The 16,499-nt window shown below is 33.3% G+C and overlaps 1 protein-coding gene across 1 annotated transcript; it reads left to right on the top strand.

Moving 5' to 3' along the window:
* The first annotated feature begins 13,482 nt into the window (after nt 1-13,482).
* Nucleotides 13,483-15,266, top strand: LOC106710681 (pyruvate kinase). The gene has a single exon (XM_014502806.2). The coding sequence runs from the start codon at nt 13,578-13,580 to the stop codon at nt 15,264-15,266; it is 1,689 nt and encodes a 562-aa protein (XP_014358292.2). The 5' UTR covers nt 13,483-13,577.
* The last annotated feature ends 1,233 nt before the right edge of the window (nt 15,267-16,499 follow it).

Raw genomic sequence — 16,499 nt, 5'->3', positions numbered from 1 at the left:
ACGACTCAACCCGACTCCACTCTACCGCCGACTCTTTATGCCCTAATATGACATCACGACGAATCAAATGAAAATGCAAGTAGACGCAAATTAATGGTAAACAACACAAAGCTCTATAGTTCTTGACCATCGCAATATTATCAATGTATTAAATTACATAATTACTCTAGTAATATTTTAATTAAAATGTCCAAAGTGCGTCATCAGTAAAAAAACATTTTTTTTTCTGTTTATACTTTTTAGAAATATAAAATATCTCGTGATGCGTGTCACATGCTAATTGAACGGGTGTTAACTCAAAGACCTAATGAAAACACAGCCCTTTCGCTTTCATATTACTACAGCTACATATCAGCTATACACTTTTCGAAGAAAATTGGTAATGTTTTTTCCTCTAAGGTCATTGTTGTGTCCTTTTTATTGAGAAATATATAAGTTAACTTTCAAAATTTATTAATAACGATGAGTTATTCATCAGGTTTCCCTTGCATTGGAATTTTATATATTGATTATTACTGTTTTGTACCAGATCATATTTCATTTAAGCATACGGAAGTACTATGACTGACCCTATACATAAATTCCCGACACGGCTTTCTTAGAAGTCACAAACTTTAGAATATTCAACTTTTAGAACTTCAACTGAAAGTGGTTAAACATAACTATATGTCACGATAAACAACATAATTTCTAGGCAAAAGGTTCCTTGTGTTTTTCAAAAACTAGACGAAAGCTAAAACAATTAAATCACTGAAAATAAAGTAATCATTCATCTCTCAGAGAAAAATAAAATTCACATTCATTCTGATCACAAAAATGAATACAATAAATTAGACTAAGTCTAATTGCGTCTAATTTTCTTCAATCAATCACAAAACTTAATATTAAGTACAGCTAAAGTAAGACAATAATAAATAAACTGTTTGATATATTTTCGAAATAGTTTACTGGCTTTACTTTGAAAGATAATGCGCTAAATATTTTCAATGCCATTACTTAGAAAAACCAGTTGATAGTTGTTTAAAGAACAAATATGAACTGTTACATCGTAAACGTCGAATAGAAAGAACTGCAGGGTTTTTTTTTTTGGGAACTTTACAGAATTATAAAGGCTTCCCGAAATTTACTTTCAACTAAATGAAAGCAAAATCAAACATTAAGAAAACAAAATAAGATGAAAGGAAAACAACGAATAACAACGTTGCAAAGTTAACGTTAAAATTAAACAAGTATGATAAATAATATGAACAAAATAATCGATGGTCTATCTACGGTCGATGCACTGATTTGTTTGTACTCATTAACGTTTCTGAACAAAACAGATTAAATTAAAGTTTAACAGGCATTTTATTGATCATAGTTCTTACGTAAAAAATCTTATATCTTATAAAATATTATATGTATTTTACACTAAGCAAAAGGATATATGAATAAAGTTTTTGTACAAATTATAATTATATGTTGTTATTTGTAGAAATACAACACACGTTTATTTTTCAACATTTTAATATAATATAATCGGAGAATATAAAAAGAGAAAAAATTGCACGAGAAAGACTCTTATGCGTTCCTTACAAAAACAACTTCGATAACTAAATGATAATAAGAATTATGGATATTTATTCTCAAGAGAGAATAAGTAATTCGATGAAATGAAACAAGTAATGAAAATATAAATGGTACTATATTGGTCGGGGAACGGGAGCCTTGTCTCCCTTATACAAGCACTGTCAAGCTCATAATTAAATAGAACCACAGATTGTATTTCATTTACTTACTTTTAAAATATATAACACAATAATAGAAGCACATTATAAGCTTTCGATTTATATACTAGTTAATCGTGAGTACATACTAGATAATCAGTGCATTCGTCAGTAGATATTATCTACTTTTCTTAAAAATTAAATGTATGACATTTCTTTAACACGTAAATGCGGATAAAAACATTTCGACTTTGCTGAGGAAATTAACTCGTTTTAAATGCAAATATCGGAATGATAAGATTGGATATAAGACAGTGAGACAGGTTTTTCCTATGTACTTTATAAGGTGAACATGTTTGACGGCAAAGCGTAATGTTGAGTCGTGTTGTATTACGTAGAGGATCACTTTCGTTGTGAATAAAACAGTCGGAGATGGTGAGTTTCGCATGATATAGAGAGTTGGCGGGGGCTGGAGACGAGAACAAGTCCGTTGCGTCACGTGGGCGGACAGATCGATGGGGCGACAGGATGGCGGGGCGAGAGGGCGGGTGGTCGGCTGGGCGGCAAGCGACAGGGCGCAGGGCGGCGCAGGCGCGAACACGATACTCTCTTATATCGACCACAACTTTCAATTGAAGTCTTTTGGGGCAGGTTAGGCCTATGCTCCGAGGGGTCAAGGTCACGTTCTTTTCCGTTGAAACAAGAGATAACCAATTTATTAACAATACAATGTCAATCTGGAATGAACATAACATTTTAAACACGGTCTCAATAACATTGTTTAAATGTTTTAAAAAATTCACAATTTAAATTTACAATACAGTTGTTCAAATACATGGCACCTAAAAGGTTAAATTAGCAATTATTGCCGCTAATGTATAGTTAAAAATTATTGTACTGCAAGTAATGTCATACAATGTAAAACACACATATATATATATATATATATATTGATATTGAAAACGCACTCCCGCTTCGTTGTCGTATAAGGTTAAATGTGAATCATTCGCTTATGCCGTGTCACGTTTTGTAGAAAACGCAACTTATGATTTATGTTGAAATAAAAACATATATTTTTAGGAAAACAAATTATCCTACCTTGAATCAACTTTCATGCATAATTATACTCAGTGGTTTGCTATCCATGTAACAGCCTAAGTTCACATTGAAATAAACAATTAGTACTATTAAGAAGCATTCGGACTTGTCAGACAAAGACAGGTTAATTATACTAGTCATGGCTTTCCTACTTGTAATATGCCTCAGTAAAATAACAGCCCGGTTTCCTTTACCATCTCAGTCAAAATTTACTTGACATTATCGGTCCTATTTCAAAACTTATTCAGGGCAAAAAAAACAACAAAGTAATCAGACTAATATTATAAATTCCTATGTTTGGATAGATGGATGTTTGTTTGAAGGTATCTCCAGAACGGCACGAATCTTGATCAAATTTTGTACTTAAAAAAAATAGTACTAGCCGCTATTTATTTCTTTTTCCAATTTTAAATTTGGAATTTTAGCTTTCAATTATTTTGATTTACAGATTTATTTCTTTCAATTTTCTCGTAATGAGGGAACCAAAGATTTACGTGCGACCGTGATCTCGCTATTTAAGGTGGGGAAAAAACCAATGGAGATTTTCCGTGAGGTGAAATCTTTTGGTGTGAGTCGTAACTTCGTGTATTACACTATCAAACGATACAAGGAGACAAGTTCTTTGCAAGATCGCCAAAGGAGTGGTCTTCCGCGCTCTGTGCGAACATCAAAATAATCCGACTTCACCGAAATCCATGTCGCACTCAGAAGAAACATGCTCTGCAGACTACTATATCGCGCGTTTCAATCAACAGAATACTGAAATATGATCTTAAGGCGCATAACCGTAGAAAAATCCACTTTAAACGATCGCCTTCGTAAATTGCAACGCGAACGCTGTCCAATACTGCTTAAGAGACACGATCCGAGGAACATACTCTTCACCCATGAGAAAATCTTTACTGTCGAAGACAAGTTCAACCGACAAAACAATAAAGTATACGCCAAAAGTAGCAAGGATGTCCCATCTTCAACACGGAATGTGTTATGGTATGGTGGGGGATTTCGTATGAAGGTGTCACTGCTACATTTCTGTCAATAAGGAGTCAAGGTGAAAGCCAAGAATTATCAAAATGACATTTTAGAGACAGTTGTAAAACCTCCGTCTCATACTTAATTTCACGACAAGGATTGGGTTTTCCAGCAAGACTCGGCGCCATCCCATAAGGCAAAAACCACCCAAGCTTGGTTGAAGGAGAATGTGCCGGCCTTCATCGCGGCTAACCTCGACCTCAACCAGCCAAGTCTCACCCAAACTTGAAGTCACTAAATGGAGCCCTTGTCCGTTAAGCAAAGCGAATTCCTCTGGAAAAGATTCGTGCTGCTATTGATGACTGGCCAAATCGTCTAAAGGCCTGTTTTAAGAACAGGGGTGGTAATTTTGCACAATAATAATATTATATTGTTGCTTATTATCTACTTTATGAATACTGAAATGTTTAGGAATATAAAGTGATTATTAAAAAACTTATGCAACTTTTATTTCATTTCAAAACTTATGAACACACGAGGTAGCAAAAACTCTATAAGAACATATTTACTTATTAATTATACGTTTTTTACGTTTACTTATTACGTTTTTTTTAAATCCGCGCGGACGGAGTCGCGGGCTACAACTAATGTACTTCATAAATCTAATCTGGATACGTAGTCAGTTGAATTCCAAGCATGCTCCAGTCTACAAACAAGCCATTAATAATGTTACTAGACAAAAAGAGTGTTACTAATTCACTTTTATAGCCATACCATAACTGCAATAATGTTATAGATCGAGTGTCTAATCAGTTTCCTGTTTCGACAATTCAGGACTAGCTATCTTTTTGTCGACCAACAAACATATCGCCTTATAGCAGATATAGTCTATTTAACGATATCGGTGGCATGGAAAAGTGATAAGCGTCATCTCGTTTGCATACATTTTGATAACAATTTAATAGCTTCAGGAAAAAATCACGCAACAGAACAACCTTTGATAGTGTTTTCTTTTAATCTGGACATCTGTTATAAATTGTACATTTCGATTATAGCTATTATTATACTTTACTTTGCCCTTTGCTAATACAAAGTACAATTTGCAAAGGGTTCAAAGTTGCGATAGTTTTAAATTAGGTCTATGCTAAGACCGTGTTAAAAATTAAAACGTAAATGTTTATTTCTGCATCAATATTAGAATGTAGTTTAAATACAGTGTCCCAAAATCACTTTCGAGGCAGAGACCGTCATATGAATTAAATATATGTGCAAATTGGATTTATTTATGGCATAAGTCTTTAATAATAAAAACCTTGTGTTACCAAAATTGAAATACTTAATCGGGTAAGTCTTCGGTATATAAAGGCGCCGAATCACGTCAATTAATAGATACAAATCACGAGAGACCTTGATTGCCTAAATTGGCAGTCTAATGTATTACTGCTTTAAGAATAATTTCAAGCCGATAAACAAACAGATTTGATTACCAAATTCCAGAAAATGTTTCCCAAATTGGACATAACTTGCAAATAAATGAAAAAAATTATGTCATTGACCACAATTCAGACGATGTAGACATAGAAACTATATGGTAAAATAAAAACTAAAACGATTTTTTTATTCCAGCAATTAAGCCGTAGATAAAGTTTACAAGTGGATGAAACAGTGGTAAGTATTCTTTCAATTTCAACTATTTGGCTCTTTTACTCGTTGACTTTTAAATTATTATCATAACGTAGCTAAACGAAACACGAAGTTCAGTTTCACATATTATGTATAACTACTTTGTAAAGATTGAACAAATATTATTAAAAGAAAACCTCTGCTTTCTACGGAAAAATTGCTTCTATGAGCGAGCTACTAAGAATATTTATATATTATTTTTTTCTATTTGTTTGAGCGCAAACGTATAAAAGAACTAGTAGAATAATCAGACAAGTTTTATTTGTCAAACGATCGCCCCAGAGGTAAACAGATTTTCTCATGTAATGATACAGATTTCCTCGTGTCGTGTATAAGTTATATTGAATCAGTGTATTAGAAACGTGTTATATTAGATTGTAGCAGGTGCGCTATAGAGATGCGCGGAGCAAGGGGCACGGGGAACGGAGCACAGAGGTGGTGGAGGCGGGCGCGAGCTTCCTTCGCGGGGATTGATCGCGATCGCGACCTGACTCCGCGGCGGAGGCACACGCAGCCGCCGCCGCCTCCGTCGCCATGGAGACCGCCAACCGACTCTGCCGTCACTCCGTCGCCATGATAACTAACCCCATTGAATAGCGTTTAATTTTACATAGAAACATAATGTTCTACTTGCTTTTCAATAGAATCATAATTTTCTAAGAACCAAAAATTACCAATATTAATATATAAGGCTAGATATAATTTATTCAATAAATTCATGGGTCTTTAAAAACGAAATACCGTATGAAGATGATGTTGAGCGCCCACAACAACACCCCTCCCACTTTTAATTTTCATGTTATGAGGTTTCAAAAAAGGGCCAGCAGCAACTTCTCACATAATAAAATTATTTGCATCCATGACATGGACACTTTGTTGTCACCTAAATAGCGACATCTATTCGATCTTGGATTTTTTATTTAGTAAACAGAAAAGATGAGTAGCTAAAGTATAGTATCTACAAAGATAAGGAAAATAGAAAAATATCGAAATTTTCACCTAATACGTAATTAAATCAGCAAATAACGTAATTTCACTACCATCAATATCGTAACGTTCCCGATCTATTAATGGGAAGGTGTTTGGGCTTCCGAAAAAGCTTCCTAAAATTATAATCTTAATTTCAAATACAATGTTTCTCTCGTCTTTTGCATATCACGCCAAACATTCCTAAATTACATCCATGTCCAAATAAACAAGATCAAGTGTAATTTTAAAGAGGGGCCATGATACATTACAACCGGTATTTGATTACGATATCAATTGACATTTTATGAAAATTCGTTTTGGTACTTATATATGGCTGGAATAATAGCAAATGTTATTCCATCTGATAATCACGTATTTCGAGTTAAAATACCATGAATCGCTGTTCAGATTTATGACGTATAGTGATATTGATCCGATCCTTATCGTAGGGGCGTCACCATTCTTTATAAAGGGTAGACCAGGTTCGGATAAATATGATAAAAAAAAAAACAAATAAATGACGGAAATTTAACATTGAAATTGGGAATCCGCGTGTAAATCGTACTGTGTAAAATGAATACGAATAACTTTAAGAGTATTTTGGATTTGCAATGCTTATAAATTTCAATAAGGACGTGTAATAATAAGATATTTCATTGAAATAATATTGTTTTGAGTTTTTGAAAAAAGACAATTGCATTAAACATATGCCTAATCCCTAGCTTTAAGAATGCGTATTTTAATTGAAACATTCAACCTGAATAGATCTAGTTTCAAGCTTCATAAAGACAGAGGTGATGTAATAGATTATTCAAGATTGAATTACATCCATACACTTAGCCTCAAATATTTTTATAACAAATGTGAAGTTACAACACCAAGGCCTGCAATATCAAAAACCACATACATAGTTTCCTTTTTCCTCTACAATTTTCGGCGCGACATAACCAAGCTCTAAATGCACACCTGAACCATTTAACAAGTAGCTTAGCAAAATCTTCCGCCGGAAACGAGAACGAGCAGTGCACATCTTACGCAAATCCTTGCAACACGAAGTTTAAAAATTCTTGAAAAATAAATTCAAAATAAACATATAACTTTACCAAGTAAGGAAGCCGCTTGTTTGATTCAATATTATAACCCAGAAACTTGGGAAAGTGTAAAGCCCCTTAAGATATTTCGAGCATCAAAAATTGCGAAATTATAATAATCAAAGTTCTCGGAAAATTGAAAAGAAATTGAAAGTGTTCTGGAAACAGCTCTCAGGACAAAAGGCCAGAAAACATATATACGATGGCGAGCACTACGAAAAAAGAAACTTTAGACTTTGTGCCGGAAAGAGAAATAAGACTAAGCTTTAACTTTGAATTGCAGGTTTACGGTATTATAAGGCCCTTCATTCACAAGGCAACGTAAATAATCGTCGAAACTAATACTATATGGTTGGTTCGCGACAATCGCGTTAGGCGCCCAGTACACACAATGTTGAATCGGCGACGCGATTCGTCTATTCTCACGATAATCTTGACAAACAGCTTGCTAGCAACTGTCTTTGGCGATGTCTTTGGTCTGAACCTCTAAGACAATATATTGCGTAAATCGCTTAGCGACTAAAATCGCTAGGTATTGGATATTTACACTGCCTTGTGTACAAAGGGCCTAAGTGATAAATGATACACAAACGTAATAAAAACAATGGCACATCCTTACCTCATTAATAACAAGTACAATATTCAAATAATACGAACCTTGCATTTTCGATGCCCAGAACTTGCATAAATGGATCATTTATGAAATTGGCGCCCAACAGCGCCTCTTCGTGGTGCTCCGTGACTTTGTGGTTCTGCAGTGATTTGATACTATTGAATCTGAAACAAGGAGAAATTTATGGTATAATACTGTGTTAGGCAGTAGTACATAGTAGTACTATAGAATGTCACTTTTACACTTTTATTAATACTATTTTATTGTAATTTTATTGTCTTTGAGCAAGCAGAGTATACAATATGAATCATTACTTATATTAATACAAGTGTCATGGCAGTCGAAAACTACAATCTGACAAGGATTTTATGGCAGTTTTTTGACATTGCTTAGGTTTTAATGGTACTACTAAGAATAAAGTATTTCTAAAATTCTTCCATGTTCATAAGAAAAAAATCTTGTTAGCAAATAATTTGCAGCATTGAGTAGTTGCATGTTAGTGTGATAAACTCATTCTCTTAATATTGGCAAATAAAACTAATTTTTTTGTAATATCGAAACTACAAAAATGAAAACATAAGCCCGTGCAGCTCCCACTCTCTAAAAAGTCAAAATATGTCACGCTGTCCGCGTTCACATATTTCCTTGCCAAACTTCACATATTAACTGCCATAAGATCCTTGTCGAACTACTGAGGGATATCTTTAATCAATTCATAGTTTCATCGTACTGTGTGTTTAACTTCTAAATTGACAGTTAATAAATCTAATAGTCAGGCAATATAAAATATAGTTTTGTCAGGAAAAAAAATATGAAATTAGTGATTTAACATACTGGAATTGTCAGTCTTTTTTGTATTGCAGGTGGCAAACACGCAACGCAATTGTACCTGATTTTGGTACAACAGTGAATCAGGCCTCTGGCACCTCACTCTTCGACTAAAAAAAAAAAACTTCTACTTATAGTCCGGGAGCCAGTGACAGATTTTCATAACCAAGTCCCTCCCAATCGAAAACTCGTAAAATGCATAAGGGACTTATACTATGAATACTCGCGACCGGCAGCTGCGACTCCGTGGGTTGGGTGGGCAGTGGCAGCCTCTCACCCATGGAGAATTTGTTTTTTTCAGTCATTTCCTCTCATTTGAAAATTTATTAGAGTATAGTTTATGTAGTATTTTGAAAGAAAAACATAGTCAGCTGACCATAACACGGTGGATTATACGTCAACTGGCTCCTTGAACATGAAAAAAAAAATATTTTCAATGATTTCCTCTCAACTAAAAATTTACCTGGTGATTGTTTATATACTACTATAAATGAAAATTAATGTCAGCTTGCTGTATCTCTGTGGAAATTTTGTCAGCTGATACCTTGAAAGGTGTAACGCAACAGCATATGACCTACTGAAACTTGATGAAAATTTATTACAGAATTGTTAAAATACTAAATGTTAAAATAGTAAATAATAAAAAAAGTCAACTAGCTGTAAGTCAAGAAGAAAAGTCGTCAACTAATAAGTTAGGCAGTAAGTAAGGCAGAAATACCAAACACCAACCTGGTACAAATATCTGCATCTGCGCTTTATTTAATTTCAACGCTTTTCAAGAACAAGTAACTAGCTTTTGCCCACAATTTTGTTGGTGTAAAATTTAAAAATAATCTAAATCTAAATATAGCCTATGTTATTTAGAGATAACTAGCTTTTACCCGCGACTCCGTCCGCGCGGAATAAAAAATTGAAAACGGGCTAAAAATTATCCTATGTCCGTTTCCTGATTCTAAGCTACCTGCCCACCAATTTTCAGTCAAATCGATTCAGCCGTTCTTGAGTTATAAATAGTGTAACTAACACCACTTTCTTTTATATATATAGATATAGCTTTCTAATGGCAAATCGGAATTTTTGAAATCATTGTTTCAAAATTCAAATCTTTCCTCTTTGTAACATTGGTATAAATTAAACAGATGTCTTGTGTTTTAATTATAATTAGAGAATATAAAATGGGAAAATAAATAATTTTATAATTTGGTTTAATCAAAATCTAAAATATTTTCACCATAGTCAAACTACACATTCATTCCATTCATATATTTATTTTTATTACCCAAGTACTTGTATCATGTGTCTAATTTAATTTGGACACTGAAGCATTCCTCTGGAAATCCCAGAATCTCTGCCTGTTAGACTCGATAATAGCAACAACGACTCCATGTAAAACAACAACAACAAGTGGAATGTAAAACATGTAACGCAGATACTAAATAAAATGGCAGCAGAGCAGGTAGGTGGTAAACCAACTGTACAAATGAACCTGTGTGACCAAAATGTGTGATGTAACTACATCTATTATGGGATCCTAGCTATGCCTGTGACTTTGTGAATGTTAAATACTATCATCTTCTGATAGCATTTTTTATGAATAAGACTAATTATTTTACAAATAGTTATAAAATATTACAACAAAAAAACTTATAAACATTCACATGAACCTTACATATTCCCAGACAAACTTTTATCCCCTTTTCCCTATTGATATTTTGCAACCTTAAGGGTAAAACTTTTACAAACTTTGAATGTCACATCTATTTATATCAAATTAACAGCCTAAAAAATAAGTTTCAAGTTACTAAGTATGTAAGAATGACAATATTTCATACAGGTTCTAGACTATCTGTTTACTAATTTTTTTTTAAATCCAATGAGTAATTTTGACATGAAAGTCATATAGACAAACAGACCGAGTTTCTCATTGATAACGTTAAATGAGGATATAAGATTTAATTTCTCGTCAAAAGTCTGGTCTTCAGATAAGTCGAAATTTTCCTTTATCTATTTTAAGACTGCAAAAGTCAGTTTCATTACTAAACTGTCAAATCACACCCTTTTTAATGTACTAATTGTAAGCAAAATACTAGTGAGCATAAACACATACAAAATCTGACATAGCAACACATGACTCACATTATCATATCATTTTAAGAAACTGGCTTAATATCTTATGATTACAAATTTACTAAAATATGCTAGATAAGCATTACCCAAACTGTTACCATTGGTAATTTCACTATATTGGTGAGATACTAAGGTAAGGACAGTTTTCAGAGCAACGAAACTAAAAAAGCATGTATGAATATACAAGAGCCTAGAAATGTGTGCCAGAACAGCACAGTATCAATATCTTATTCCACTCATTTAGGTGATGGGCACGAGTTGTGCCGACAATGATCTATGTATGTTTTAGACCCAATAAACAATTACTACTATTTTATGTGGGTAAGTTTCTTATAGATAAGTTGATTTCACAGGTTTCAAATGTATTATGTACTTTCTTATATACAAGTCGATCTCTATAGGACAATAAGCAGTGAAGCATGACAAATAGATTGTATCACTTCTCATAAAACAATACAAAATAACCTAAAATTATTTTAAACACGCAAAGTATGACACAAACCCACTATTTTTAAGCAATTTAATAGTATGGAAATAGTGTGTAATGTAACAAATTACTTAAGCCCCAAAAATTTTACATTACTATTTTAAATACATGTTTAGATAGCAAGTGTTTTTGCCCTCCCTAAAATGTTAAGAAATATGAACGTATGTAAATAAGAAAAAAAATAATAGATACTACAGAGGTACCAAAACAATTATATATATGTATTTAAATAGGCAATCGACGATGGTATCAAGATTTAGGAGCCTAAAATTGAACTCGCTCCATGACGTCATAAATACATTGACTGTCAATAAACTGCAGTAAACATTACCACACAGCAATTCCTCTAATAGTATTTTATAGTATAGCTACTTTTAGTTCAATAGTAAATAGGTAGAAATATTACTTACATTAATCCAAACAAAGATAAATCGTCCAAGGGTAATAAAGCTGGGCTAACCGCGACCAGTAGTTGACAGCAAAACTACATAACATGGCGGCATCTTGTCGCAGCCGGTGTAAGAGCGCCAATATTTAGTAACAACTCATTACACTTACTATAACTTTCCACTTATTTTTATTTATATCTTGCGAAAAACACTGATGCACCAAACAAACTAAAATATATATGTTTCTACAAAACACTAGAGGGAAAATGACGTAACATTCTCAACCTTCACGGTCGCACAGTACAAACGTAAGGGATAAGAAAAACAGTAATTTATCTTTGCCGATTTAGAAAAACAGTACAGTATAGCACAGTTTAAAACACCTAACTCGGAAAAATCACTCCACAGAAAAGTTCAACAATCCTTGGATCTTGACAAAATAAACTTTAGCGTTTTATTATTCTGCCAAAGATCTAACGTGACACGCAGTCATGCAACCTCGTTAAGCAAAGCAATTTTTTTATTTTTCCAATCCGTCCATTTTTTGTATATGGTACTGTGGTACTTTTAACAAGGTCTTTTGTCAAAAAAAGTCAATCTTTTTTACTGTTTAATTGAAGTTAAATAAAATAATTTATTTTTAATTCTTTAAATTTTGTTATTAAATATATAATTGTGGCGATACATCTTTTTTAATATAAAACTGAAAAACCATATCTACTAATATTTGTCGTCATACTGATGTTTTGGAACTAAATGTAAAAACATGATGGAAATGTTTAACTAATTAATTTTTTGTTCACCAATTAAATTTTTATGACCGTTTACAAGGATTAGAATATAATTTACGAAATGTGACATCGCCCTTACAGTAGATTTTTGCTACGATTTTTAAGAGACAAGACTTGTCAAGTGAGCGCATTCCCTCTGTCAAATTAAAGCAAACAACAATTCAAAACTTGCTTGGTTTTGTGTTTTATGTCTAATCAAAAAAGGATGTTTAACCCGATGAGAGAGGCGCCACTATCGCGATTAGTACTGTCTAAAATATGTAAACCTGCATGGGCATAGAAAATGGCGTAAAAGAAAAAACATAAAGTGAAAGCCACTGTAAGAAAAGGACCTTGTGACACTTTTTTGACATTGACAGGAGGGCACTAGAGAGCTATCATAATTTACTTTCACTTATGCCCACCGGGTAAGACATTCTTGTCGATCTGTAGCTGTGTAAATTTTTGAGTCAATATGCGTTCATAAAGACCTTTCAATTTTACGTAACTTTCAACAAGATATGCACTTAAGAGATTGTCATATTTTCCTCGTTCCCAATCATCCTCCACGAAAAGCGGATTTTTTAAACAACGGGATTTTGCCTAGTGTGTTTCTAAAGTCAAAGATTTTTTGTAACGATTGAGTTCTGTCAAAACTCATCTTAAATATTTATATAAAACTTTTTGGATAAAAAGCACGTTTTACGTTGTCAAATGAATAAATTCTTTAAACACGACATATTTGACATTGCCTCTTGATATTTTAGCCATATTGAAATCTATTTTTTATAAAGTAAGAATTTTAATTTGTTTTGATACCCTAAATAAACCAATTTACACATTAATGGCATTACCTTGGCATATCCCTTTGGAATCGCTACCAAAATTTAAAAAAAGCGGCGTTAAGGAATCTCTTTTAAAACATTACTGCTCGTGTAATATACATGAAAATCCTTGTGAAGAACTTAAAACGGGACTAATGTGTGATATTGGTTATAGCAATAGAGACTCGAGTACAATACAGAAACTAATAGCTGCAGGAATGACAGTAGCTCATCTAAATATCAGAGAACTAGAACCTGAAGCATGTGGACAGATAATTCAGAGTATTAGACAAGCTGTTTATAATTATAGTACAGAACTGCAATACGTTCATCCTTTAGCACTCATAGTTGATGTCAGAGGGCCTGATATTGTGTCAGGAGACTTAAAAGGAGGACCTCATACAACAGTTGAAATTATGCAAAATGAAACGATTCGCCTGACGACGGATACAACATGGCGTGAATGCGGCACTGCAGATTGTTTATATATAGGATATGACCATCTCACTGATTTGCACGTTAATGATATAGTATTTATTGACAGTTTAACTGCCAATAAAATAAAATTAATTGTATCTGAAGTCGGTGATGATTCTATAGAATGTTCAGTAGTTACTGGTGGAACGATTGGTCCTAAAATGGCTGTACAGATTTCTCAAGTCCCACGGGAAATCACTAATCTAAATAAAAATGATAGTTTAGAATCCGTTTCACACAGTGACATATCTCAGCAGAACTTCGAACAACTAGAGGAACAAATAAAATGGGCCGTTTCTTCTGATATAGATGCAGTTTTACTACCAAATGCTCAGAGTGGAAACGATATTCGACATATTCGAAATATTCTGTCCAATAAAGGAAATCATATCTTAGTGTTCGCTTCTATTGACACCGTTCAAGGATTAGACAATATTGATGATATACTTACTGAAGCTGACGGAATATATTTGGATAGAAGTGTTTTGAGCACTGATCTACCCGTTGAAAAAATTTTTATAGCTCAGAAAATAATCATGGCGAAATGTAATAATCTTGGTAAACCGTGTATCAGCAAAGCTGTAATCAATGAACAGATCCCTACATTGTGTGTTTCTGACATCGCAAATTTGGTTTTAGACGGTGTAGATGTTATTTCACTTGAGTTACATTATGATTCACCATTAAGGAAATTTGCACCAGCTTATGATGCTGTTCGAATGGCTGAGCATTGCTTAGCTGCTGCAGCTGTTGTGTGTCGACACGCAGAGAGGATTATTTGGAAGCCTCACATATATGGAAATTTTGAACTGATGCAAAGCCCTTTAGAGGAACCAACTAAAGCGATATGCGTTGGAGCAGTTGAGCTTGCTTTACGTTCACAAGCAGTTATAATCATTTGCTTAACAAATTCTGGTCGAACAGCTAAAATTTTATCCCATGTGAAACCGCCTTGTCCCATTATTGCGGTAACCAGAACTTGTCACACGTCGAGACAACTACGTTTTTTTAAAGGGATAAGAACAATACATTATTTTGAAGAAGCAAAGTCTGCCTGGGATTCTGAAGTTGAGAATCGGGTAAGAGCGGCTCTAGACTATTGTAAGATAAAGCGTTTGGTGGAGGCAGGTGATGCTTACATTGTTGTTGCTGGTTCACGTCGTAATGTAGGGTACTGCGATTCGGTACGACTATTATACGCAAGTGTCCGCAATAGAATTAGCATACAATAAATAAATTTGATGTTTTTTTTATAACTTTTGGAAGTACAGTTTTTTTCTAATTTCAATATGTTACGTTCCTCATATAAATTAAACTAATAATTTCACCACATCAGATTTTTAGTCCTTCAATTCAAACCTCTTCTTTAGCCTTTAAAATAATACAATTTAAAATATTTTATTAAGCTGTAGGTTATAATGACTGAATGTTTTTTGTAGCTAATATGATTGCAATCATAAGTTCTTTTCTAATGAGGCAAAAATATAGACTTAATGGTTGTTTTGTTCTTAAAAACTAAGTTTTTAAATCACCAACAGACTGGCCTATCAGAACTTATAACGAATTTTTGAAGGAAGCGTCTCTTAACATCTTAACCGGTTTTTAGTGCAATGCATATTCATATTGCATATTCTTTGGTGGAACTTAAAATTACATGTTGACATTTGACACCTCCGTGAAGTTGGCCCCCTCACTTTAATTTTTTTAACTTTTTTTTACGCAAATCGTTTGAGAATCGTTTGAGAGGGTTTGAGAGAAAAGAAATATAAATATATAAATAATATCGTTTGAGAGTTCCTACTTTCTCCGTAAAAACAATTTCAAATTCTAGTGTGAAGTTGGCCCCCTCACTTAACTTTTTTTTATTTCTTTCAATGCGAATCGTTAGAGAGTCGTTTGAGAGACATTAAGAGAAAAGAAATATCGTTTGAGAGTTTTTACTTTTTCTGTAATAAATATTTTAATTCTGGGCATCGAAAGTTACAAATCGATTTTCCTTTTTTTCCGAATTAAATATGGCAATCATGCACTTGGACGTTTCAAATTTATTGTGTAGGTAGAGAATGGTAAGAGAGTGATTGAGAGAAAAGAGAAATCGTTTGAGAGTTAATACTTTTTCTGAAATATATATTTCAATTTCGGAATCGAAAGTAACAAATCGATTTTCCTTTTTTCCGAAATAAATATAGCAATCATGCACTAAGACGTTTCAAATTTATTGCGTCGGTAGAGAATGGTAAGAGAGTGATTGAGAGAAAACAGAAATCGTTTGAGAGTTAATACTTTTTCTGAAATATATATTTCAATGTCGGAATCGAAAGTTACAAATCGATTTTTCTTTTATTACGAATTAAATATGGCAATCATGCACTAAGACGTTTCAAATTTATTGTGTAGGTAGACAATGCTTAGAGAGTGATTTAGAGAAAAGAGAAATCGTTTGAGAGTTAATACTTTTTCTGAAA

The sequence above is a fragment of the Papilio machaon genome, chromosome 1, assembly GCF_912999745.1.
Source record: "Papilio machaon chromosome 1, ilPapMach1.1, whole genome shotgun sequence".
NCBI classification, from domain to species: Eukaryota; Metazoa; Arthropoda; class Insecta; order Lepidoptera; family Papilionidae; genus Papilio; species Papilio machaon.
The sequence above is the reverse complement of the archived record's forward strand: the minus strand, read 5'-3'. Positions and strand labels throughout refer to the sequence as shown.

Excerpts from the sequence above, each read along its gene's own strand:
- LOC106710681 (XM_014502806.2), top strand. The coding sequence starts at position 13,578 with ATGGCATTACCTTGGCATATCCCTTTGGAATCGCTACCAAAATTTAAA.